Source organism: Bufo gargarizans, chromosome 1, assembly GCF_014858855.1.
Source record: "Bufo gargarizans isolate SCDJY-AF-19 chromosome 1, ASM1485885v1, whole genome shotgun sequence".
NCBI lineage: Eukaryota > Metazoa > Chordata > Amphibia > Anura > Bufonidae > Bufo > Bufo gargarizans.
The window spans coordinates 367,330,122-367,355,350 of record NC_058080.1 but is presented as its reverse complement, the minus strand read 5'-3'; the positions used below and the strand labels follow the sequence as shown (position 1 = coordinate 367,355,350).

Sequence of the window (25,229 nt, the reverse complement as noted above, 5' to 3'; positions counted from 1 at the left end):
GAGCTTTTCGGATAAGCGAGCTCCTCCCCCCGTCCAAGTTCCAGCCAGGGGGTGTTTTGCAAGAGGATGTCCTTATTACGGATTCCTTGGTGCGCATTCGCCTCCGCCGGTCAAAAAAACTGATATTTTGGCCGGGGTTCTAGCGTGTCGTTATATCGCATTCCCGGCCCTGCTTGCCCAGTCGCGGCGACCTCGGAATTCGCGGCATCTCGCCCTCCATGCCCCTTGTTTTTATGCCATGCAACGTCCTCCCCTCTCACCCGCTTTCAACTTTGCTCGGTTTTCCGGCGCTGCTTAACTGTCCTCGGTTGCCTGCCGGGGATTATGGGTCACATTCTTTCAGGATTGGCGCGGCGACGGAGGCTGCCAGGGCGGGGTTACCTGATGCTGAAGTGCAACGTATTGGTCGCTGGAAGTCTAATTGTTTTGTGTCTTATGTCCGCCCTGACTTGCTTTAATTTTCTTGCAGATTCCCCTCGACCCACGGTCTGTTTTGTGGGGCATTCGTACCTGTTCTGGGCTTGTCAGAGAGCTGAATCAAGACCCGGCGGTCGGTGCCTGGGTTTCCAGAATGTGGAAGTCATTTGGCGTGGCCTTCGCTGGTCGCAGGTTTTGCCGGAAACGGTTCACCTCAGCACGCTTGCACGCTCCCCTGTGATTCTGGTAAACCATGCTGGGGGTAATGACCTCTGCTTGCTGAAAGTAGCAGAGCTCATTACCCTCATTAGAGCGGATTTGGAAAGAATTCCTACTTTCTTTCCCGAAGTGGTTATTGGATGGTCTGAGATGATCCCCAGGGTCACTTGGCAGGGTGCGAGGGATTCCGGTTCAATGGAGAGGGCCAGAAGGTCCATTAATGCTAGAATATCCCGTTCTGTTCGATCCTGGGGTGGAGTAGTTATTCGCCGCTACCAGCTGGAGGGTGACGACCAGCGTTTGATGCGGCCCGGTGGTGTGCACCTCAATGATATTCGCTTGGACATTTTCCTCTCTGGCCTGCAGGATGGGGTTAAGCAAGCCTTGTTTTTGCTGGGTGGGGGTCGGAGCGCCGTGTAGAGGTACACGGGCTCCTCCGTGGAGGTCGGAGGATTACAAGAGTTACAACGGAGGGGAAGGCGGACTTGCGCACCAATGTTTGGTGTGGCATAGCGCTTCTCGCACTCCGGGGACCGGCTTTGGGCCGGGCAGTTTATAGTTGATGGTTATTCTCAAAGGATTGAGTCTAAAATAATGAATAAGAATAAAGCTGTGACCGACCTTCCACCCACAAAAATTTGGCTGTTAGTGTCGTTTTTCCAGGCAGAGAGACAGGAGTTTGTGTGAGGTGTGTCAGTTGTCTGCAGTCTACTAGCGCCACAGTGTATAACGCAGGCGCGCCGGACTGCAGACACTGCTGGCAGTTTGTGAGTTAAAATCCCACTGTCTTTCTGCTAAAGCTACATAGCTGGTTGTTGGTGTTCGCTCCCCCCCTCCCTTGGGGGGGCGGGGTAATGGGTGAAGATACCACCCTTAGAGTTAATAAAAAGGAGGGTCATCCCTGTGTCCTGCCTCTTAGTCTCCGGCACCTCTGGAAGGAAGCTTCCCCCCCCTCCCTCCCTTTGGTTATTTTTCCGATTGTTTTGCATGTTTCTTTTCAGATCTGATTTAAGTCACAGCAGGAGGTCGGAGGATTACAAGAGTTACAACGGAGGGGAAGGCGGACTTGCGCACCAATGTTTGGTGTGGCATAGCGCTTCTCGCACTCCGGGGACCGGCTTTGGGCCGGGCAGTTTATAGTTGATGGTTATTCTCAAAGGATTGAGTCTAAAATAATGAATAAGAATAAAGCTGTGACCGACCTTCCACCCACAAAAATTTGGCTGTTAGTGTCGTTTTTCCAGGCAGAGAGACAGGAGTTTGTGTGAGGTGTGTCAGTTGTCTGCAGTCTACTGTATTTATTGAATATTGTACATACAGTATACACCATAAATGTCTGCTTACACTTCCAGGACTCCCATCTAATGGAAGAATACATGAAAAATGCATGTGAGCAGCCACAAGACATAGACATACATGTCTGTCACCAGATGGTTGAGGGCCGCACAGAATGATATCGAGGGCCGCAGGTTGTGCACCCCTGGTATAAGGGAAAGATCTGCACCTGTTCTGTGTTTAGAGCCACACCTGGTTTTGGCTCAAAAATCACTGATGGAAATCCCTGACCGAACACTGATGTGTGAATAAGACATTACACTGGATCAACTTGCAGGATAACAGGCTGAACTGGATGGATAGATGCAGTGGTATAGCGTGGGGGGGGGGGGCGTTACCCTGGTCGCAAAATTTCGGGGGGCGCCAACAGGGCTGCACTGCCAATTAGGCAAAGTAAGGCGATCTCCCCAGGCGATGCGGCCCTGCTGACAAGTGGCGGGGGCGGCGGCAGGGCACAGGGAGATGAGCGCTTCCATTGTAGTCCCGCTGGCCTATGATGCTGTGCGTTCCCGTGTCCATGATGTATGCCTCTCCAGCACATATGGCCCACTCACGGACCGTATGTCTCGGAGGGTATATGGTCGTGTGCATGAGTCCTAAGGCTACTTTCACACTCGCGTTTTGTGCGGATCCGTCATGGATAAGGCTGCTTTCACACTAGCGTTCGGTATTCCGTTCGTGAGCTCCGTTTGAAGGAGCTCACGAGCGGACCCGAACGCAGCCGTCCAGCCCTGATGCAGTCTGAATGGAGGCGGATCCGCTCAGACTGCATCAGTCTGGCGGCGTTCAGCCTCCGCTCCGCTCGCCTCCGCACGGACAGGCGGACAGCTGAACGCGGCTTGCAGCGTTCGGGTGTCCGCCTGGCCGTGCGGAGGCGTGCGGATCCGTACGGATCCGTCCAGACTTTCAATGTAAGTCAATGGGGACGGATCCGTTTGAAGATGCCACAATGTGGCTCAATCTTCAAGCGGATCCGTCCCCCATTGACTTTACATTGAAAGTCTGGACGGATCCGTACTAGGCTATTTTCACACTTAGCTTTTTTTTGCTAAAATAATGCAGACGGATCCGTACTGAACGGAGCCTCCGTCTGCATTATTATGGGCGGATCCGTTCTGAACGGATCCGCCCGAACGCTAGTGTGAAAGTAGCCTAATACAACCGTCTGCATCAGTTCAGAACGGATCCGTTTGTATTATCTTTACCTTAGCCAAGACGGATCCGTCTTGAATAGAGTTGAGCGAACACCTGGATGTTCGGGTTCGAGAAGTTCGGCCGAACATCCCGGAAATGTTCGGGTTCGGGATCCGAACCCGATCCGAACTTCGTCCCGAACCCGAACCCCATTGAAGTCAATGGGGACCCGAACTTTTCGGCACTAAAACGGCTGTAAAACAGCCCAGGAAAGGGCTAGAGGGCTGCAAAAGGCAGCAACATGTAGGTAAATCCCCTGCAAACAAATGTGGATAGGGAAATTAATTAAAATAAAAATTAAATAAATAAAAATTAACCAAAATCAATTGGAGAGAGGTTCCATAGCAGAGAATCTGGCTTCCCGTCACCCACCACTGGAACAGTCCATTCTCAGATATTTAGGCCCCGGCACCCAGGCAGAGGAGAGAGGTCCCGTAACAGAGAATCTGTCTTCATGTCAGCAGAGAATTAGTCTGCATGTCATAGCAGAGAATGAGGCTTCACGTCAGCCACCACTGCAACAGTCCATTGGCATATATTTAGGCCTAGCACACAGGCAGAGGAGAGAGGTCCCGTAACAGAGAATCTGGCTTCATGTCAGCAGAGAATCAGTCTGCATGTCATAGCAGAGAATGAGGCTTCACGTCAGCCACCACTGCAACAGTCCATTGGCATATATTTAGGCCCAGCACACACACAGGCAGAGGAGAGAGGTCCCGTAACAGAGAATCTGTCTTCATGTCAGCAGAGAATTAGTCTGCATGTCATAGCAGAGAATGAGGCTTCACGTCACCCACCACTGCAACAGTCCATTGGCATATATTTAGGCCTAGCACACAGGCAGAGCAGAGAGGTCCCGTAACAGACAATCTGGCTTCATGACAGCAGAGAATCAGTCTGCATGTCATAGCAGAGAATGAGGCTTCACGTCACCCACCACTGCAACAGTCCATTGGCATATATTTAGGCCTAGCACACAGGCAGAGGAGAGAGGTCCCGTAACAGAGAATCTGTCTTCATGTCAGCAGAGAATCAGTCTGCATGTCATAGCAGAGAATGAGGCTTCACGTCAGCCACCACTGCAACAGTCCATTGGCATATATTTAGGCCCAGCACCCAGGCAGAGGAGGGAGGTCCCGTAACAGAGAATCTGTCTTCATGTCAGCAGAGAATTAGTCTGCATGTCATAGCAGAGAATGAGGCTTCACGTCAGCCACCACTGCAACAGTCCATTGGCATATATTTAGGCCCAGCACACACACAGGCAGAGGAGAGAGGTCCCGTAACAGAGAATCTGGCTTCATGTCAGCAGAGAATCAGTCTGCATGTCATAGCAGAGAATGAGGCTTCACGTCAGCCACCACTGCAACAGTCCATTGGCATATATTTAGGCCCAGCACACACACAGGCAGAGGAGAGAGGTCCCGTAACAGAGAATCTGGCTTCATGTCAGCAGAGAATCAGTCTGCATGTCATAGCAGAGAATGAGGCTTCACGTCAGCCACCACTGCAACAGTCCATTGGCATATATTTAGGCCCAGCACACACACAGGCAGAGGAGAGAGGTCCCGTAACAGAGAATCTGGCTTCATGTCAGCAGAGAATCAGTCTGCATGTCATAGCAGAGAATGAGGCTTCACGTCAGCCACCACTGCAACAGTCCATTGGCATATATTTAGGCCCAGCACACACACAGGCAGAGGAGAGAGGTCCCGTAACAGAGAATCTGTCTTCATGTCAGCAGAGAATTAGTCTGCATGTCATAGCAGAGAATGAGGCTTCACGTCACCCACCACTGCAACAGTCCATTGGCATATATTTAGGCCTAGCACACAGGCAGAGCAGAGAGGTCCCGTAACAGACAATCTGGCTTCATGACAGCAGAGAATCAGTCTGCATGTCATAGCAGAGAATGAGGCTTCACGTCACCCACCACTGCAACAGTCCATTGGCATATATTTAGGCCTAGCACACAGGCAGAGCAGAGAGGTCCCGTAACAGACAATCTGGCTTCATGTCAGCAGAGAATCAGTCTGCATGTCATAGCAGAGAATGAGGCTTCACGTCACCCACCACTGCAACAGTCCATTGGCATATATTTAGGCCTAGCACACAGGCAGAGCAGAGAGGTCCCGTAACAGACAATCTGGCTTCATGACAGCAGAGAATCAGTCTGCATGTCATAGCAGAGAATGAGGCTTCACGTCACCCACCACTGCAACAGTCCATTGGCATATATTTAGGCCTAGCACACAGGCAGAGCAGAGAGGTCCCGTAACAGACAATCTGGCTTCATGTCAGCAGAGAATCAGTCTGCATGTCATAGCAGAGAATGAGGCTTCACGTCACCCACCACTGCAACAGTCCATTGGCATATATTTAGGCCTAGCACACAGGCAGAGCAGAGAGGTCCCGTAACAGACAATCTGGCTTCATGACAGCAGAGAATCAGTCTGCATGTCATAGCAGAGAATGAGGCTTCACGTCACCCACCACTGCAACAGTCCATTGGCATATATTTAGGCCTAGCACACAGGCAGAGCAGAGAGGTCCCGTAACAGACAATCTGGCTTCATGTCAGCAGAGAATCAGTCTGCATGTCATAGCAGAGAATGAGGCTTCACGTCACCCACCACTGCAACAGTCCATTGGCATATATTTAGGCCTAGCACACAGGCAGAGCAGAGAGGTCCCGTAACAGACGATCTGGCTTCATGTCAGCAGAGAATCAGTCTGCATGTCATAGCAGAGAATCAGGCTTCACGTCAGCCACCACTGCAACAGTCCATTGTCATAAATTTAGGCCCAGCACCCAGGCAGAGGAGAGAGGTCCCGTAACAGACAATCTGGCTTCATGTCAGCAGAGAATTAGTCTGCATGTCATAGCAGAGAATCAGGCTTCATGTCAGCCACCACTGCAACAGTCCATTGGCATATATTTAGGCCTAGCACACAGGCAGAGGAGAGGTTCATTCAACTTTGGGTAGCATCGCAATATAATGGTAAAATGAAAATAAAAATAGGATTGAATGAGGAAGTGCCCTGGAGTCCAATAATATATGGTTATGGGGAGGTAGTTAATGTCTAATCTGGACAAGGGACGGACAGGTCCTGTGGGATCCATGCCTGGTTCATTTTTATGAACGTCAGCTTGTCCACATTGGCTGTAGACAGGCGGCTGCGTTTGTCTGTAATGACGCCCCCTGCCGTGCTGAATACACGTTCAGACAAAACGCTGGCTGCCGGGCAGGCCAGCACCTCCAAGGCATAAAAGGCTAGCTCTGGCCACGTGGACAATTTAGAGACCCAGAAGTTGAATGGGGCCGAACCATCAGTCAGTACGTGGAGGGGTGTGCACACGTACTGTTCCACCATGTTAGTGAAATGTTGCCTCCTGCTAACACGTTGCGTATCAGGTGGTGGTGCAGTTAGCTGTGGCGTGTTGACAAAAGTTTTCCACATCTCTGCCATGCTAACCCTGCCCTCAGAGGAGCTGGCCGTGACACAGCTGCCTTGGCGACCTCTTGCTCCTCCTCTGCCTTGGCCTTGGGCTTCCACTTGTTCCCCTGTGACATTTGGGAATGCTCTCAGTAGCGCGTCTACCAACGTGCGCTTGTACTCGCGCATCTTCCTATCACGCTCCAGTGCAGGAAGTAAGGTGGGCACATTGTCTTTGTAGCGTGGATCCAGCAGGGTGGCAACCCAGTAGTCCGCACAGGTTAAAATGTGGGCAACTCTGCTGTCGTTGCGCAGGCACTGCAGCATGTAGTCGCTCATGTGTGCCAGGCTGCCCAGGGGTAAGGACAAGCTGTCCTCTGTGGGAGGCGTATCGTCATCGTCCTGCCTTTCCCCCCAGCCACGCACCAGTGATGGACCCGAGCTGCGTTGGGTGCCACCCCGCTGTGACCATGCTTCATCCTCATCCTCCTCCACCTCCTCCTCATCCTCGTCCTCCTCGTCCTCCAGTAGTGGGCCCTGGCTGGCCACATTTGTACCTGGCCTCTGCTGTTGCAAAAAACCTCCCTCTGAGTCACTTCGAAGAGACTGGCCTGAAAGTGCTAAAAATGACCCCTCTTCCTCATCCTCCTCCTCCTCCTCCTGGGCCACCTCCTGTTCCATCATCGCCCTAAGTGTTTTCTCAAGGAGACATAGAAGTGGTATTGTAACGCTGATAACGGTGTCATCGCCACTGGCCATGTTGGTGGAGTACTCGAAACAGCGCAACAGGGCACACAGGTCTCGCATGGAGGCCCAGTCATTGGTGGTGAAGTGGTGCTGTTCTGTAGTGCGACTGACCCGTGCGTGCTGCAGCTGAAACTCCACTATGGCCTGCTGCTGCTCGCACAGTCTGTCCAGCATGTGCAAGGTGGAGTTCCACCTGGTGGGCACGTCGCATATGAGGCGGTGAGCGGGAAGGCCGAAGTTACGCTGTAGCGCAGACAGGCGAGCAGCGGCAGGATGTGAACGCCGGAAGCGCGAACAGACGGCCCGCACTTTATGCAGCAGCTCTGACATGTCGGGGTAGTTGTGAATGAACTTCTGCACCACCAAATTCAGCACATGCGCCAAGCAAGGGATGTGCGTCAAATTGGCTAGTCCCAGAGCTGCAACGAGATTTCGCCCATTATCACACACCACCAGGCCGGGCTTGAGGCTCACCGGCAGCAACCACTCGTCGGTCTGTTGTTCAATACCCCGCCACAACTCCTGTGCGGTGTGGGGCCTGTCCCCCAAACATATGAGTTTCAGAATGGCCTGCTGACGTTTACCCCGGGCTGTGCTGAAGTTGGTGGTGAAGGTGTGTGGCTGACTGGATGAGCAGGTGGAAGAAGAGGAGGAGGAAGCCGAGAAGGAGGAGGTGGCAACAGGAGGCAAAGAATGTTGCCCTGCGATCCTTGGCGGCGGCAGGACGTGCGCCAAACAGCTCTCCGCCTGGGGCCCAGCTGCCACTACATTTACCCAGTGTGCAGTTAGGGAGATATAGCGTCCCTGGCCGTGCTTACTGGTCCACGTATCTGTGGTTAGGTGGACCTTGCTACAGATGGTGTTGCGCAGTGCACACTTGATTTTATCGGATACTTGGTTGTGCAGGGAAGGCACGGCTCTCTTGGAGAAGTAGTGCCGGCTGGGAACAACATACTGTGGGACAGCAAGCGACATGAGCTGTTTGAAGCTGTCTGTGTCCACCAGCCTAAATGACAGCATTTCATAGGCCAGTAGTTTAGAAATGCTGGCATTCAGGGCCAGGGATCGAGGGTGGCTAGGTGGGAATTTACGCTTTCTATCAAATGTTTGTGAGATGGAGAGCTGAACGCTGGCGTGTGACATGGTTGAGACGCTTGGTGACGGAGGTGGTGGTGGTGGTGTTGGTGGTACATCCCCTGTTTGCTGGGCGGCAGGTGCCAACGTTCCTCCAGAGGCGGAGGAAGAGGCCGAGGCGGCAGCAGCAGAATAGGCCGAGGCGGCAGCAGCAGAAGAGGTAGCAGGGGGAGCCTGAGTGACTTCCTTGGTTTTAAGGTGTTTACTCCACTGCAGTTCATGCTTTGCATGCAGGTGCCTGGTCATGCAGGTTGTGCTCAGGTTCAGAACGTTAATGCCTCGCTTCAGGCTCTGATGGCACAGCGTGCAAACCACTCGGGTCTTGTCGTCAGCACATTGTTTGAAGAAGTGCCATGCCAGGGAACTCCTTGAAGCTGCCTTTGGGGTGCTCGGTCCCAGATGGCGGCGGTCAGTAGCAGGCGGAGTCTCTTGGCGGCGGGTGTTCTGCTTTTGCCCACTGCTCCCTCTTTTGCTACGCTGTTGGCTCGGTCTCACCACTGCCTCTTCCTCCGAACTGTGAAAGTCAGTGGCACGACCTTCATTCCATGTGGGGTCTAGGACCTCATCGTCCCCTGCATCGTCTTCCACCCAGTCTTGATCCCTGACCTCCTGTTCAGTCTGCACACTGCAGAAAGACGCAGCAGTTGGCACCTGTGTTTCGTCATCATCAGAGACATGCTGAGGTGGTATTCCCATGTCCTCATCATCAGGAAACATAAGTGGTTGTGCGTCAGTGCATTCTATGTCTTTCACCGCTGGGGAAGGGCTAGGTGGATGCCCTTGGGAAACCCTGCCAGCGGAGTCTTCAAACAGCATAAGAGACTGCTGCATAACTTGAGGCTGAGACAGTTTCCCTGGTATGCATGGGGGTGATGTGACAGACTGATGGGGTTGGTTTTCAGGCGCCATCTGTGCGCTTTCTGCAGAAGACTGGGTGGGAGATAATGTGAACGTGCTGGATCCACTGTCGGCCACCCAATTGACTAATGCCTGTACCTGCTCAGGCCTTACCATCCTTAGAACGGCATTGGGCCCCACCATATATCGCTGTAAATTCTGGCGGCTACTGGGACCTGAGGTAGTTGGTACACTAGGACGTGTGGATGTGGCAGAACGGCCACGTCCTCTCCCAGCACCAGAGGGTCCACTAACACCACCACGACCATGTCCACGTCCGCGTCCCTTACTAGATGTTTTTCTCATTGTTATGGTTCACCACAACAACAAATATATTATTTGGCCCAATGTATTGTATTCAAATTCAGCGGGATATAAATTTGAGGCCTAGTATTTAGGCGCTGGGTGACCGGTATGGATTTAGTGACAGAATTAGACTTGGAAATGCACAGAAGCGTGTGTGTGAAGTTATTCTGAATGACCCAATGTGCACCTTGAATATTATATACACTTTTTGGGATAGATTTCAAATAGCTCTGATATAGCAGGAACCACTAAATTATGAAATTGCTAAATTGGGAATTGTACTTCAACCCAGAACAAAAAATGTGCTTTGACGGGCACTAAATAACTTTCCCAGCTACAACAGTACAGCGGTAACGAGAGATTTAGAGGGATTTAAATTTGAGGCCTAGTATTTAGGCGCTGGGTGACAGGTATGGGTTTAGTGACAGAATTAGACTTGGAAATACACAGTAGCGGGTGTGTGTGAAGTTATTCTGAATGACCCAATGTGCACCTTCAATATTATATACCCTTTTTGGGATAGATTTCAAATAGCTCTGATATAGCAGGAACCACTAAATTATGAAATTGCTAAATTGGGAATTGTACTTCAACCCAGAACAAAAAATGTGCTTTGACGGACACTAAATATCTTGCCCAGCAACAACAGTACAGCGGTGGGTAACGAGAGATTTAGAGGGATTTAAATTTGAGGCCTAGTATTTAGGCGCTGGGTCACCGGTATGGATTTAGTGACAGAATTAGACTTGGAAATGCACAGAAGCGTGTGTGTGAAGTTATTCTGAATGACCCTATGTGCACCTTCAATATTATATACCCTTTTAGGGATAGATTTCAAATAGCTCTGATATAGCAGAAACCACTAAATTATGAAATTGCTAAATTGGGAATTGTACTTCAACCCAGAACAAAAAATGTGCTTTGACGGACACTAAATATCTTGCCCAGCAACAACAGTACAGCGGTGGGTAACGAGAGATTTAGAGGGATTTAAATTTGAGGCCTAGTATTTAGGCGCTGGGTCACCGGTATGGATTTAGTGACAGAATTAGACTTGGAAATGCACAGAAGCGTGTGTGTGAAGTTATTCTGAATGACCCTATGTGCACCTTCAATATTATATACCCTTTTAGGGATAGATTTCAAATAGCTCTGATATAGCAGAAACCACTAAATTATGAAATTGCTAAATTGGGAATTGTACTTCAACCCAGAACAAAAAATGTGCTTTGACGGACACTAAATATCTTGCCCAGCAACAACAGTACAGCGGTGGGTAACGAGAGATTTAGAGGGATTTAAATTTGAGGCCTAGTATTTAGGCGCTGGGTGACAGGTATGGGTTTAGTGACAGAATTAGACTTGGAAATACACAGTAGCGGGTGTGTGTGAAGTTATTCTGAATGACCCAATGTGCACCTTCAATATTATATACCCTTTTTGGGATAGATTTCAAATAGCTCTGATATAGCAGGAACCACTAAATTATGAAATTGCTAAATTGGGAATTGTACTTCAACCCAGAACAAAAAATGTGCTTTGACGGACACTAAATATCTTGCCCAGCAACAACAGTACAGCGGTGGGTAACGAGAGATTTAGAGGGATTTAAATTTGAGGCCTAGTATTTAGGCGCTGGGTCACCGGTATGGATTTAGTGACAGAATTAGACTTGGAAATGCACAGAAGCGTGTGTGTGAAGTTATTCTGAATGACCCTATGTGCACCTTCAATATTATATACCCTTTTAGGGATAGATTTCAAATAGCTCTGATATAGCAGAAACCACTAAATTATGAAATTGCTAAATTGGGAATTGTACTTCAACCCAGAACAAAAAATGTGCTTTGACGGACACTAAATATCTTGCCCAGCAACAACAGTACAGCGGTGGGTAACGAGAGATTTAGAGGGATTTAAATTTGAGGCCTAGTATTTAGGCGCTGGGTCACCGGTATGGATTTAGTGACAGAATTAGACTTGGAAATGCACAGAAGCGTGTGTGTGAAGTTATTCTGAATGACCCTATGTGCACCTTCAATATTATATACCCTTTTAGGGATAGATTTCAAATAGCTCTGATATAGCAGAAACCACTAAATTATGAAATTGCTAAATTGGGAATTGTACTTCAACCCAGAACAAAAAATGTGCTTTGACGGACACTAAATATCTTGCCCAGCAACAACAGTACAGTGGTGGGTAACGAGAGATTTAGAGGGATTTAAATTTGAGGCCTAGTATTTAGGCGCTGGGTCACCGGTATGGATTTAGTGACAGAATTAGACTTGGAAATGCACAGAAGCGTGTGTGTGAAGTTATTCTGAATGACCCTATGTGCACCTTCAATATTATATACCCTTTTAGGGATAGATTTCAAATAGCTCTGATATAGCAGAAACCACTAAATTATGAAATTGCTAAATTGGGAATTGTACTTCAACCCAGAACAAAAAATGTGCTTTGACGGACACTAAATATCTTGCCCAGCAACAACAGTACAGCGGTGGGTAACGAGAGATTTAGAGGGATTTAAATTTGAGGCTTAGTATTTAGGCGCTGGGTGACAGGTATGGGTTTAGTGACAGAATTAGACTTGGAAATGCACAGTAGCGTGTGTGTGAAGTTATTCTGAATGACCCAATGTGCACCTTCAATATTATATACCCTTTTTGGGATAGATTTCAAATAGCTCTGATATAGCAGGAACCACTAAATTATGAAATTGCTAAATTGGGAATTGTATTTCAACCCAGAACAAGAAATGTGCTTGAACGGACACTAAATAACTCGCCCAGCTACAGCACTAGGGACAGATTTAGCTGGATATAAATTTGAGGCCTAGTATTTAGGCGCTGGGTGACCGGTATGGATTTAGTGACAGAATTAGACTGGGATATGGCCAAAAAATGAACAGACTATTGCTGGTTAAATGCACTTGGTGTGACAGCTTCACCCTGATGTAGGCTTTAGCCAAAAAACAACCACACCATTGAGGGTTAAATGCACTTGGTGACAGGCGCAGCTTGCCCCTGATTTTGTATATGGCCAAAAAATGAACAGACTATTGCTGGTTAAATGCACTTGGTGTGACAGCTTCACCCTGATGTAGGCTTTAGCCAAAAAACAACCACACCATTGAGGGTTAAATGCACTTGGTGACAGGCGCAGCTTGCCCCTGATTTTGTATATGGCCAAAAAATGAACAGACTATTGCTGGTTAAATGCACTTGGTGTGACAGCTTCACCCTGATGTAGGCTTTAGCCAAAAAACAACCACACCATTGAGGGTTAAATGCACTTGGTGACAGGCGCAGCTTGCCCCTGATTTTGTATATGGCCAAAAAATGAACAGACTATTGCTGGTTAAATGCACTTGGTGTGACAGCTTCACCCTGATGTAGGCTTTAGCCAAAAAACAACCACACCATTGAGGGTTAAATGCACTTGGTCGCAGCTTGTGCTGGCGCACCACAAGACACAAAATGGCCGCCGATCACCCCAGAAAAATGAGACTGACAAACGGTCTGTGCAGCCTAAAAACAGTGAGCAATTGAGGATCAGCAGCTCAATGATCCACAGCTGCAGATCGATCAGTTAATCAAGTCCTTTGGAGGAGTTAATCTGCCTAATCTCGCCCTACTGTCGCAGCCGCAACCTCTCCCTACGCTAATCAGAGCAGAGTGACGGGCGGCGCTATGTGACTCCAGCTTAAATAGAGGCTGGGTCACATGGTGCTCTGGCCAATCACAGCCATGCCAATAGTAGGCATGGCTGTGATGGCCTCTTGGGGCAAGTAGTATGACGCTTGTTGATTGGCTGCTTTGCAGCCTTTCAAAAAGCGCCAAGAAAGCGTCACAAAAGCGCGAAGAAAGCGACGAACACCGAACCCGAACCCGGACTTTTACGAAAATGTCCGGGTTCGGGTCCGTGTCACGGACACCCCAAAATTCGGTACGAACCCGAACTATACAGTTCGAGTTCGCTCATCCCTAGTCTTGAACACCATTGAAAGTCAATGGAGAACGGATCCGTTTTCTATTGTGCCAGATCGAGTCAGTGAAAACGGATCCGTCACCATTGACTTACATTGTGTGCCAGGACGGATTCGTTTGGCTTAGTTTCATCAGACACTCATGCAAGCAGCGTTTTGGTTTCCGCCTCCAAAGCGGAATGGAGACTGAACTGATGTATTCTGAGCGGATCCTTTTCCATTCAGAATGCATTAGAATGCAAACTGATCCGTTTTGGACCGCTTGTGAGAGCCCTGAACGGATCTCACAAACGGAAACGAAAACGCGAGTATGAAAGTAGCCTAATATGCACAGTCAATATTCCTTCCAACTGTGCACATTTACAGCATATCCTAATTGTCTATACAATAGTATCAAAAATTAAAAGGTATGTGGTCATACTCACCAAATAGGCAGCTATCCCCGAACCAATAAGAAACCCTGCATATACATCCACAGGGTGACTACGATACTGGGTAATTTGGGTTAGGCCACATACACCAGCAGCAATGGAAAAGGCAAAAACCAGAAGTGGCTTCAGAAGTTTTGTACTGTCTGATATGATGGAGTTAAAGTACATCTGGAAGAATAATGATACAGAAATGAATCTCATTACATAGTATACAGATGTCCCCACCATGTACACTGTGATGGTCTTCACTAGCTCTGGTCCATTCTTTAGTATATTGGCTATTCCCCATTTTTATCCATTTCCTTGTCGCACTTTTTTTTAGATATTGATGAACAGACAGATACTTACAGACACATAGACCGCTGCAAATGCTGAAAGAGTGGCGTGTTGAGAAGGAAACGTCTTCCTGAAGACACATAAAGATTTTTATTGAACACACATTAATATTTATCACAGCCACATCTGGATTATAGCTAGTAACTAATAAGTAGACTCCGTCCCCTGGAAATCAGGTGCAGGTGCATGCCATATTGTGTGTACAGCAGTTTTAGGCCCCATGCACACGGCCATGTGCGGGCCGTGGAACCGCGGCCTGGATCCCTCCTGAGAGCAGGAGCGCACGGCGTCACTGGTTGCTATGACGCCGTGCGCTCCCTGCTGCCGGCACAGTACAGTAATACACTGGTATAGATCATACCAGTGTATTACTGTATTGCGGCGGCAGCAGGGAGCGCACGGCGTCATAGCAACCAGTGACGCCGTGCGCTCCTGCTCTCAGGAGGGATCCAGGCCGCGGTTCCACGGCCCGCACACGGCCGTCAAACACGGCCGTGTGCATGGGGCCTTATCAGCATTACATAGCGTACAACTTTATGCAAATACAGTAATTCCGAGACTTCCTAATAGACTGGCTGAAAACTGCCCTACTACAAAAACTAAAAGCACATTTGCTTTTTACCCATACTTTAGAAAGTCAAATTCCATGTAACCCTCAAAAACACAACACAAGGCAAAGGGCATAAAGCTGAACTAGGAGGTTAAAGGGAACGTGTCACCAGAATTACCTATTGTTTAAATCAAGTTTTTATGTTAAACATGGTTTTAAAGAATTTTTGGTGATGTTATTTTTAATTTTCTATGTAATTATATTTCCCAAAAATTCTAAAATCTTGATGTTTTGCACTGGACATAATATGTTGAGACTTCCTGTTCTGCACAGATCACTTTTCAGCAGTCATCTCATCATTATCATCATCATCCCAGGCAGGATTACAATGAACAGTATCAACTCCATATAGATAACACAGGATCCACCATTCACAATAGATGATTGTCACACCTTATCTACTGCCTCCAGACTGCACAGGTCACAGTCCAGACCATACCTAGAAAACTCTCTCATAGAAGTCCTTGAGGTACCCTCAGACCATTGTGTCTATGGTCCAGGGTGGCTGCTGTAAAGCATATCTCTAAATACTGTTAACAGCTCAGTCAAGATGGCTGCCTTCTTAATCATGTTCAGGAAATAGAATAAAAAGTATACAATTATCGAATAAAAAACAGATAAAAAAGGATATGTGTAACTATCTGGTTTTAACTAGCAGAAAAAATTACCGGGGACACATTCCTTTTAATGGCCCAACCTAGAGGTGTTTGCTACTAAAGCAACCATTGGAAGTTTTCTTCATAAAAGGAATATAATAGATATTTATAAGAAAGGAAATGTGTACCAATTAAACGAATGATAACTATGACAGTCCAAACGGTTGTAGGTAGGTTGAAAGGTATGCCCTTCAATCGGCGACCCAACAGTTGTATGAAAATAAAAGTGTCACATGAGATGAGTGTGACTAGACATGAGTAGATGTCCATCTTATTCTTTACAAGGGCCCTATGGTACAGGGAAATAGTTATGGTATTCTTCCTCCCCTAGAAACCTAAAATCAACCTAAGGTTTTTATTTTCAGCGTACAAAAGTTGATGAAGCTTGGAAATGAACTTGGGACTCTCTACATCAAGTACAAGGATCCAAGTTGATTTCTTCTACGATGTCTGCATGAGGGTCATATACAATGGGGCATAAATACTAATCCTGTCTAAAATGTAGACAGTGTAAACTTAGGCTAACTGTACATGATGTGGATATGCACGTTTTTTCTGTACGGATTCCCATGTAGAAAAAGCACAGCGTAATACAGTACCAGCAAAGTGTATGAGATTAGACATCTCATGTACCCTCTGCTTTATTCTTAGGTGAGGAAACTGACCTGCTGTGCGGAATTTAAAATCTGTAATTGTTTGTGAAATTTTGCATTAATACCAGCTCCAAACATTGGCTGAAGGTCTATGGGAAATATAACTTTGTGTTTTTGTAATTTTGGTTGGAGTGTTTTGTGTTTCTGGCTTCTTTAAAAAAATTTGGCTTGTTGTAACTCTTGTGTTTTTTTTTTCCAAGCATCTTCATATCAGACGCCATGTAGAAAATGCTAATGGACAAACACAATGGGGGGGATTTATAAAAACTGGTGTAAGGGAAAACTGGATTATTTGCCCATAGCAACCAATCAGATTCCACCTCTGGAAAATGAAAGGATCAATCTGATTGCCATGGGCACTAAGCTAGTCTTCTTTTGCACCAGTTTTGATAAAAAAATAATAAATAAAAATGCATGTGGTTACTTTGGTGTCTTATGGATCCCCCCACCAAAAAAAAAAAAAAAGAAGTATGCACAGTGGTGTCACCCCCTACATCACACTGTGCCCCCTCATGTAGCCCCCCAACTGAAATTCCCGCATTAATTTCGGTGCGCACTGTGCAGGGCAGGACTGGCGGATCCAGGGGGGGCAATGGGGCAATTGTCCCCCCCCCGAGGTGCTCAAAAGTGGGGGGCGGCGGCCGCAGGGCACAGGGAGATGAGCGCTTCCATTGCGCTCATCTCCATAGTCATCTGTATCGCTGTCCTCAGGACAGCGATACAGATGTCTGTGCTAGTGCGGCGGAGCAGGGGAGGGAGAGGCGTGTCCTTTCCCCTTCTTCTGATAGGCTGCCGGCCTAGTGCCTGCAGCCTATCAGGGGCCGGTGCAGGCGGCGCACCGCTTGAGCCATACAGCGCGGGACACAGGCCAGAAGAGGCCTGCATCGCATCGCTAACAATCAGGTAAGTATAAGTATTTTTTTTTTTTTTTGATATGTACAATAGTTTTACAAGCACATTAGGGGGGCCATTGTTACTGGCACATTGGGGAGCACTTGTTACTGGGCTGGCACATGATGGGGGGCTTATTACTGGCACCTGATGGGGGCTCTTACTGGCACATTGGGGGGGGGCTCTTGTTAATGGGCTGGCACATTATGGGGGGCTTATTACTGGCACTATGTGGCACGTGATGGGGGGCTCTTACTGGCACACGGAAATCTTGTTACTGGCACATTGGGGGGCTCTTGTTACTGGCACATAATGGGGGGGTCTTGTTACTGGCACATGATGGGGGCTCTTATTACTGGCACGTGATGTGGGGCTTTTATTACTGGCACATGATGGGAGGGCTCTTGTTACTGGCACATGATGGGTGGGCTCTTGTTACTGGCACATGATGGGGGGCTCTTATTACTGGCACGTGATGGGGGAGCTCTTATTACTGGCAGGTGATGGGGGTTCTTATTACTGGCATGTGATGGGGGCTCTTATTACTGGCACGTGATGGGGGCTCTTGTTACTGGCACATGATAGGGGGGCTCTTGTTACTGGCACATGATAGGGGGGCTCTTATAACTGGCACATGATGGGGGGGCTCTTATTACTGGCACATGATGGGGGGGCTCTTGTAACTGGCACATGATGGCGGAGCTCTTATTACTGGCAGGTGATGGGGGGGCTCTTATTACTGGCACGTAATGGGGGGCACTTATTACTGGCACATTATTGGTGGGCACTATAGGGGCATTTACTGAGGCCTCAAAGAAGGGGTATTTTATATAGGGGGCTCTGTACAGTAGCATGTTATACTGGGACACATTATGGTGGGTACTATGGGGAAGGGGAGAGAGGAGCACTATGGGGTCATCTACAGGGGCACTAAGAAGGGGTATTTTATACTTTCAAATTATGGGGGACACTGAGGGCATCTACTGGGGCACTATATATGGGGCATTTTATACTGGTACATTATGAGGGGCACTAGGAGGAAGGGGGAGAGGAGCACTATGGGGGCATTTACTGGGGGGACTATATAGGGGTATTTTATACTGGCACATTATGGGGGCACTATGGGGACATTAGCTCAACTGGGGGCATTTTGAGGGTTATTTTTTGCACTGTCACATTATAAGGAGATTTATTTCTACTGGGGGGGGGGGGGGCATTATGGTGGGCTTTATTACTCCCCCATGGTATGACCCCTTAAAAGCAGCACCAGCCTCTCCCTGCTCTGCGACCCCACTGCCCCTTCTCCAAATCCTTATTATGAAATCTTTCTTATTAGGATAAAACACAACATCAGCTCCTCCGAGCCCCTCAGCCAAAGTGATGAAGTGGTGTCCGAGAAGGGCCAAGCCAAGTAATTGTAAATTTTCATGTGAAATATGTTTATGTTATACACATATAGCATACACTGTGCCCCACAATATACAGTATACCTCTACACTGTGTAGTCTGTTCTATAAGCACCATTGTTTTGTGGCAGCAGACAGAAAATAATCTGGAAGTGCCCCTCCCGAGACAAGGCTCTGGATCTGCCACTGGCTGGACCGCTCACAGGAGTGTACATTTCTTCTAAACTGTAATCCATATCCTCTGACCTGCAGAAATCAGCGCTCGCTCGGTAACAACTAACAGGCAGTGCCTGTAGGCTGTAGCCTGGCCCTGTTACCGAAGTTAGCTGAGTGGTGTAAGGTTAAGGTACTTGTAGAGATGAGCAGCCGCTGAATCCTGATTTAAAGTTAAAGTTACTACAGGATATGGATTACAGTTTAGAAATGTCAAATGTACACTCCTGTGAGTGGCGGGGAGGGAGACCTGTGGATGACACTGTTATAGGGAGGGGGATCTGTGGATGACACTGTTATGGAGTGGGATCTGTGGATGACACTGTTATAGGGAAGGGGATCTGTGGATGACACTGTTATAGGGAGGGGGCTCTGTGGATGACACTGTTATAGGGAGGGGGATCTGTGGATGACACATATAGCATAAGATGCTATATACAGTATGTGTCATCCACAGATCCCCCCCATAGATCCACAGATCCCCCTCCAAAACAGTGTCATCCACAGATCCCCCCATAGCAGTGTCATCCACAGATCCCCCCCATAGCAGTGTCATCCACAGATCCCCCCATAGCAGTGTCATCCACAGATACCCCCCATAGCAGTGTCATCCACAGATACCCCCCATAGCAGTGTCATCCACAGATCCCCCCCCTAGTAGTGTCATCCACAGATCCCCCTCCCTATAACAGTGTCATCCACAGGCAACTAGGACATATTGAAATCTGAGTGATAGTTTTTTTTAACCACAGACAGCAGGACTTTTCTTCAAGTATCGCAGCATTTCTAAGCATACTTGTGTAAATGTATCGTTGTTATAGCTGCTCCCCCTACTTTTGTCCTGGCCCCCAGTGTGCCCCCCAAAATTTGAAAAGCTAGAGACACCACTGAGTATACACATGAATTATGCTTTGATGTTTTTTCCACCAGTAAAAAACTTCAGAATAACTGTCTGTGAAGGTTCTCATTTATCCAGGTCATGGTATATCTGTAAAGAATAAATCAAGGCAACTGGACTTACTGTAGATTTCTTGAAAACGTTTCACTCGTTCAGAATAACTGCATTTGATTTATTTATTTTTGACCACCTACATTTTTTGCCACATTTTTGTGGTATTTATTGCAAATAGTGTGGGTTATTTATCAAGACGTTTGCAGAGGGCTTTCATGATCAGTGTTCAAAACACCTTGATAAATGACCTGCACTTGATTACCTACCCTGAGGATAGGTCAATACTGAATTACCGGAAAACCCATTTGAGTCAAATTCACATTAGTAAATGTGTGAGTTAACCATTTGTAGTTTCATAATATGCTACTTGTGAGTACATAAAAATCTCATTGAATTCAGGTTGTTACCAGAGGGTCAGGATTTCCACGTTATCTGGCTATTTTGCAGTCACAGAACTAAATCGATCTTGTATTCTTTGACCCTTCAATCACTCCCTCACTGTTTTAGGCCACTTTTACATGAGTGAGTTTTCCATCTGGATGTGATGCGTGTTGTGAACGCATAGCATCCGGATAGAATCCTGACCCATTCATTTCAATAGGTCTGTGTCCATTTTTCACGCATTATCTCTGCATTCAGGAAAAATCGCAGCATGTTCTATATTGTGCATTTTTCACGCAGCCTTTCCCATAGGAGTGAATGGGGCTTGTGGGAAAAACGGAAGGCATCCAGGTGCAATGCGTTTTTCACTGATGGTTGCTAGAAGATGTAGATTGTTATTCTTCAGTTTTTCTTCACTCTTGTGAAAAACTCATGCAGATATAATCTGGGCGGAAAAGACGCACACACTGAACGCAATCACTGAAAAAGCTGATTGACCTTGGGTGCAAAACCATCCGTTTTTTTTCTTGAACAGATCCTGACACATTTCGCTTCGCTCATGTGAAAGATGCCTTAGATGAGTCTAGAAAAATCCAGAAGAATAGAAGGACTATATAAGTGGACAATCATGATAATCCAAGGTATTTCCCAGTTTAGCCTCCTAGTATGAACTATGATCTTCTGTTGCTTAGATGCCAGCATGGTTGCTTGGTGACTGTTGACAGATATCTACTTGGTGAATACTCTGCTACATGTTAGAATATTTTATCCTGGATGCAGGATAATAGTAGTACCGTAATATTAATATTGCATAAAGGAGCATTCTCAACCCATTTATAGCAAATCTACAGGTAGCCGGATGCCTCACCCCATCCACCTGACCGCCGACCTGTAAGACGTAGCTCGGGTTATGGGAACAGTCAAGCCGGTTGTTCTAGGCGTAGATGTGGTTCTCAGAGACAGGACCCCCATCTATCAGACATTTCTCCTGTGGAGATTAGTGCGCTCCTTTAACATATAAATATATGCTTGTTTTTTACAGCTTCACCTTACTTACCTGGCGGACAAAATAGCATGATGGTCATTACCCGTGCAGATGTCTTGGGTGATATAAGGATTGGTAGCGCATGAAGCACCAAGGCGGGTATAGTTAGGTTTACAGACAGTGAGGAAGAAAGGAGCATGGTAACCTGTTGCAAGCTGAATGACATCCGTGACCAATGCAGTGGCGCACAGTCCAAAAACATGGACACCTGTGTAACAGAAAGAATCTCTTTAAAATATGACCACAGTATTAAAGGGGTTTTGGCACTTCAGCAAGTGACATTTATCATGTAGAGAAAGTCAATACAAGGCATTTACTAATGTATTGTTATTGTCCATATTGCTTCCTTTCCTGGCTGGATTCATTTTTCCATCACATAATATGCTGCTCGTTTCCATGGTTATCATCACCGTGCAATCCATCATTGGTTGCTATGCTTGCACATTACAAAAATAAAATTCGGCCTCTCTGGTGACAGGGACCGTGGGAGCTCACATAGGCCAGTGCTTTTTTATAGTGTGCAAGCACGACCACCACTGATGGATTGCAGGGTGGTCATAACTAGAGATGAGCGAATTTTTCAAAAATTCGATTCGCTGGTTCGATACGAATATATTATTGGCAAATTACGTTAAAAAACGGCTATTTCCTGGCTGCTGAGAGCCTTCATAGTGGTGTACAAAACTGTGCCTTGCAGAAACAAGCATAGGGAGTCTGCTTTGGTAGTGAAACAATACTGTGAGTCCGTATGACATGCAGATGACAGGCATCGCACTTAGGATCACTGCACACTTCACTTATTTGGGCAGTCATGGGGCCGACACTGATCAAATAACTCAAGTATGAACTTAAAATTGCAAAGCTTCTGAAGCGTGATCATCGAACAATCAAGCGTTTCATTCAAAATAGTCAACAGGGTCGCAAGAAGCGTGTGGAAAAACCAAGGCGCAAAATAACTGCCCATGAACTGAGAAAAGTCAAGCGTGCAGCTGCCAAGATGCCACTTGCCACCAGTTTGGCCATATTTCAGAGCTGCAACATCACTGGAGTGCCCAAAAGCACAAGGTGTCCAATACTCAGAGACATGGCCAAGGTAAGAAAGGCTGAAAGACGACCACCACTGAACAAGACACACAAGCTGAAACGTCAAGGCTGGGCCAAGAAATATCTCAAGACTGATTTTTCTAAGGTTTTATGGACTGATGAAATGAGAGGGAGTCTTGATGGGCCAGATGGATGGGCCCGTGGCTGGATTGGTAAAGGGCAGAGAGCTCCAGTCCGACTCAGACGCCAGCAAGGTGGAGGTGGAGTACTGGTTTGGGCTGGTATCATCAAAGATGAGCTTGTGGGGCCTTTTCGGGTTGAGGATGGAGTCAAGCTCAACTCCCAGTCCTACTGCCAGTTTCTGGAAGACACCTTCTTCAAGCAGTGGTACAGGACGAAGTCTGCATCCTTCAAGAAAAAACATGATTTTCATGCAGGACAATGCTCCATCACACGCGTCCAAGTACTCCACAGCGTGGCTGGCAAGAAAGGGTATAAAAGAAGAAAATCTAATGACATGGCCTCCTTGTTCACCTGATCTGAACCCCATTGAGAACCTGTAGTCCATCATCAAATGTGAGATTTACCAGGAGGGAAAACAGTACAATGTTGATGGTTGATGGTGAACAGATCACTGACAGAATCCATGGATGGCAGGCTTTTGAGTGTCCTTGCAAAGAAAGGTGGCTATATTGGTCACAGATTTGTTTTTGTTTTGTTTTTGAATGTCAGAAATGTATATTTGTGAATGTTGAGATGTTATATTGGTTTCACTGGTAAAAATAAATAATTGAAATGGGTATATTTTTGTTTTTTGTTAAGTTGCCTAATAATTATGCACAGTAATAGTCACCTGCACACACAGATATCCCCCTAAAATAGCTAAAACTAAAAACAAACTAAAAACTACTACCAAAAATATTCAGCTTTGATATTAATGAGTTTTTTGGGTTCATTGAGAACATGGTTGTTGTTCAATAATAAAATTAATCCTCAAAAATACAAGTTGCCTAATAATTCTGCACTCCCTGTAGATGTCTATAGAACCTGTTCTATTAAACACTTATACAAGTAGAGCCCCCCGGACAGAGTGGAGAGGGTGTCAGCAGTAAGTTTGTGTTGACGTCACTGATTAATTTGCCCTTCCTCTGATCCGTCAGAACAATAACCCACAAAAAAAACGGATCCTGTCTGTGGAGCATAAGCCTTCACTCGGTCAGCATTTGCTCAATAATCCATCAGTATTGCTAATGCAAAAAACTGTGGATCTAAAAACAGAGATGACACGTGAATGGAATATTTGCATGTCTTCTGTGTTTTGTACCCACTCCTGCTTTTGGCTAGCAAATCATAAGCCAAATCTGATGGGACCATACAGGCCTTACAGCTGCTACACAGACAGGATCCGTTGTGTGTCTAATTTTTCGTTCCTTTTGACAGATATGAAGAAAGGTCAAATAAATTATGATGTCAGCCAGGCCAAAAGGCAAATTAGTGGCCCAGTCATGAAGTGGGGAGGGTGGGAACAGCATGAGAACTCCACAGAGTGGACTGATGACATAGTGGTGAGGTGGAAGCAGCATGAGGACACCATAGAGTGGCCCAATGACAGAATCTGGAGGTGGCGGCAGCATCAGGAGGCCGCAGAGTGGCACTAAACAAAGTGTGGAGGTGTCAGGAGCATGAGGAGGCCAGAGTAGCACAACAACAATAGATTGTGGAGGTGTCAGCAGCATGAGGAGGCCACACAGTAGCACAACGATAAGAGATTGTGGAGGTGGCAGCAGTATGAGGAGGCCACAGAGTGGCATGACAACGAGAGATTGTGGAGGTGGCAGCAGCATGAGGAGGGCCAGAGTAGCATGATGATGAGAGATTGTGGAGATGGCAGCATGAGGAGGCCACTGAGTGGCACAATGACCTAGTCTGGAGTTGGCAGCAGTATGAGGATGCCACCGAGTGGCACAACGACCGAGTCTGGAGGAGACGGCAGCATGAGGAGACCACAGAGTGGCCCAATGACAGTGTGGACGTGGCAGCAGCATCAGAAGGAGGAGGCCACAGAGTGGCACAATGACCGAGTCTGGAGGTGGCGACAGCAGCAGCATCAGGAGGATACCACAGAGTGGCAAGGTGACATAGGGTGGTGATGGCAGCAGCATCAAGATACCACAGAGTGGCAAGGTGACAGAGTGGAGATGGCAGCAGCAACATCCGGATACCTACCACAGAGTGGCAAGGTGACATAGCATGGATATGGCAGCAGCAGCAGCAGAATCAGGATACCACAGAGTTGCAATGTGACAAATGTGGATAGGGCAGCAACAGCATCAGGATACCACAGGGTGGCAAGGTGATATAGTGTGTAGATGGCAGCAGCAGCAGCTGCATCAGGACACCACAAAGTGACCCAGTGACAGAGTGGGGTGGTGGGTGGCAATACCAGTACCCGCTGACGAAGATGGGTGAAAGAAGGTGCACTTGGCATCAGATGTGTGGCAGCATCAGAGTAGTAGCTGAGGCAGGTAGCCAGAAGAAACCGGTCTCTTTTGTCAAAGTGTTGGTGTAGCACCATAGATGATCTAGTCTGATGCATCAGGAATTAGTGGTTGGAAATCCTGGCTGATCCACGCCTGATTCATCTTGACAAAGGTAAGTCTGTCCACATTTTGGGTGGACAGGTGAGTTCTCCTTGGGGTAGCTATGGCCCCGCCGCACTAAACACACGCTCTGATGCCACACTACTGGCAGGGCAGGACAGCTTTTCCAGGGCAAACTCCCAGTTGCGGCCACAAATCCAGTTTGGCTGCCCAGTAGTCCAGCAGATCTTAAATGTGGGTTGTCAGGGTGCTGTCCAAGTATGCCACCACCTGCTGGTTCAGGTCCTGCTCCAGGTCTACCTGCTGCTGTTGGTGAGTAGTTTATTCTCT

At 47.4% G+C, this 25,229-nt stretch overlaps 1 protein-coding gene across 2 annotated transcripts in view; it reads right to left on the bottom strand.

The window, feature by feature from the left end:
- Window positions 1-25,229, bottom strand: part of PLPPR3 (phospholipid phosphatase related 3) — a 64,352-nt gene that overhangs the window by 16,885 nt on the left and 22,238 nt on the right. Inside the window, exons 4-6 of one of the 2 annotated variants that reach the window (XM_044269571.1) lie at window positions 21,268-21,463; window positions 14,451-14,518; window positions 14,107-14,345 (exon numbers count right to left, since the gene is read on the bottom strand). In XM_044269571.1, the coding sequence (XP_044125506.1) occupies window positions 14,107-14,345; window positions 14,451-14,518; window positions 21,268-21,463 (503 nt within the window). The remainder of the gene's footprint in view (window positions 1-14,106; window positions 14,346-14,450; window positions 14,519-21,267; window positions 21,464-25,229) is intronic. The other variant, XM_044269578.1, reaches the window with a different exon arrangement.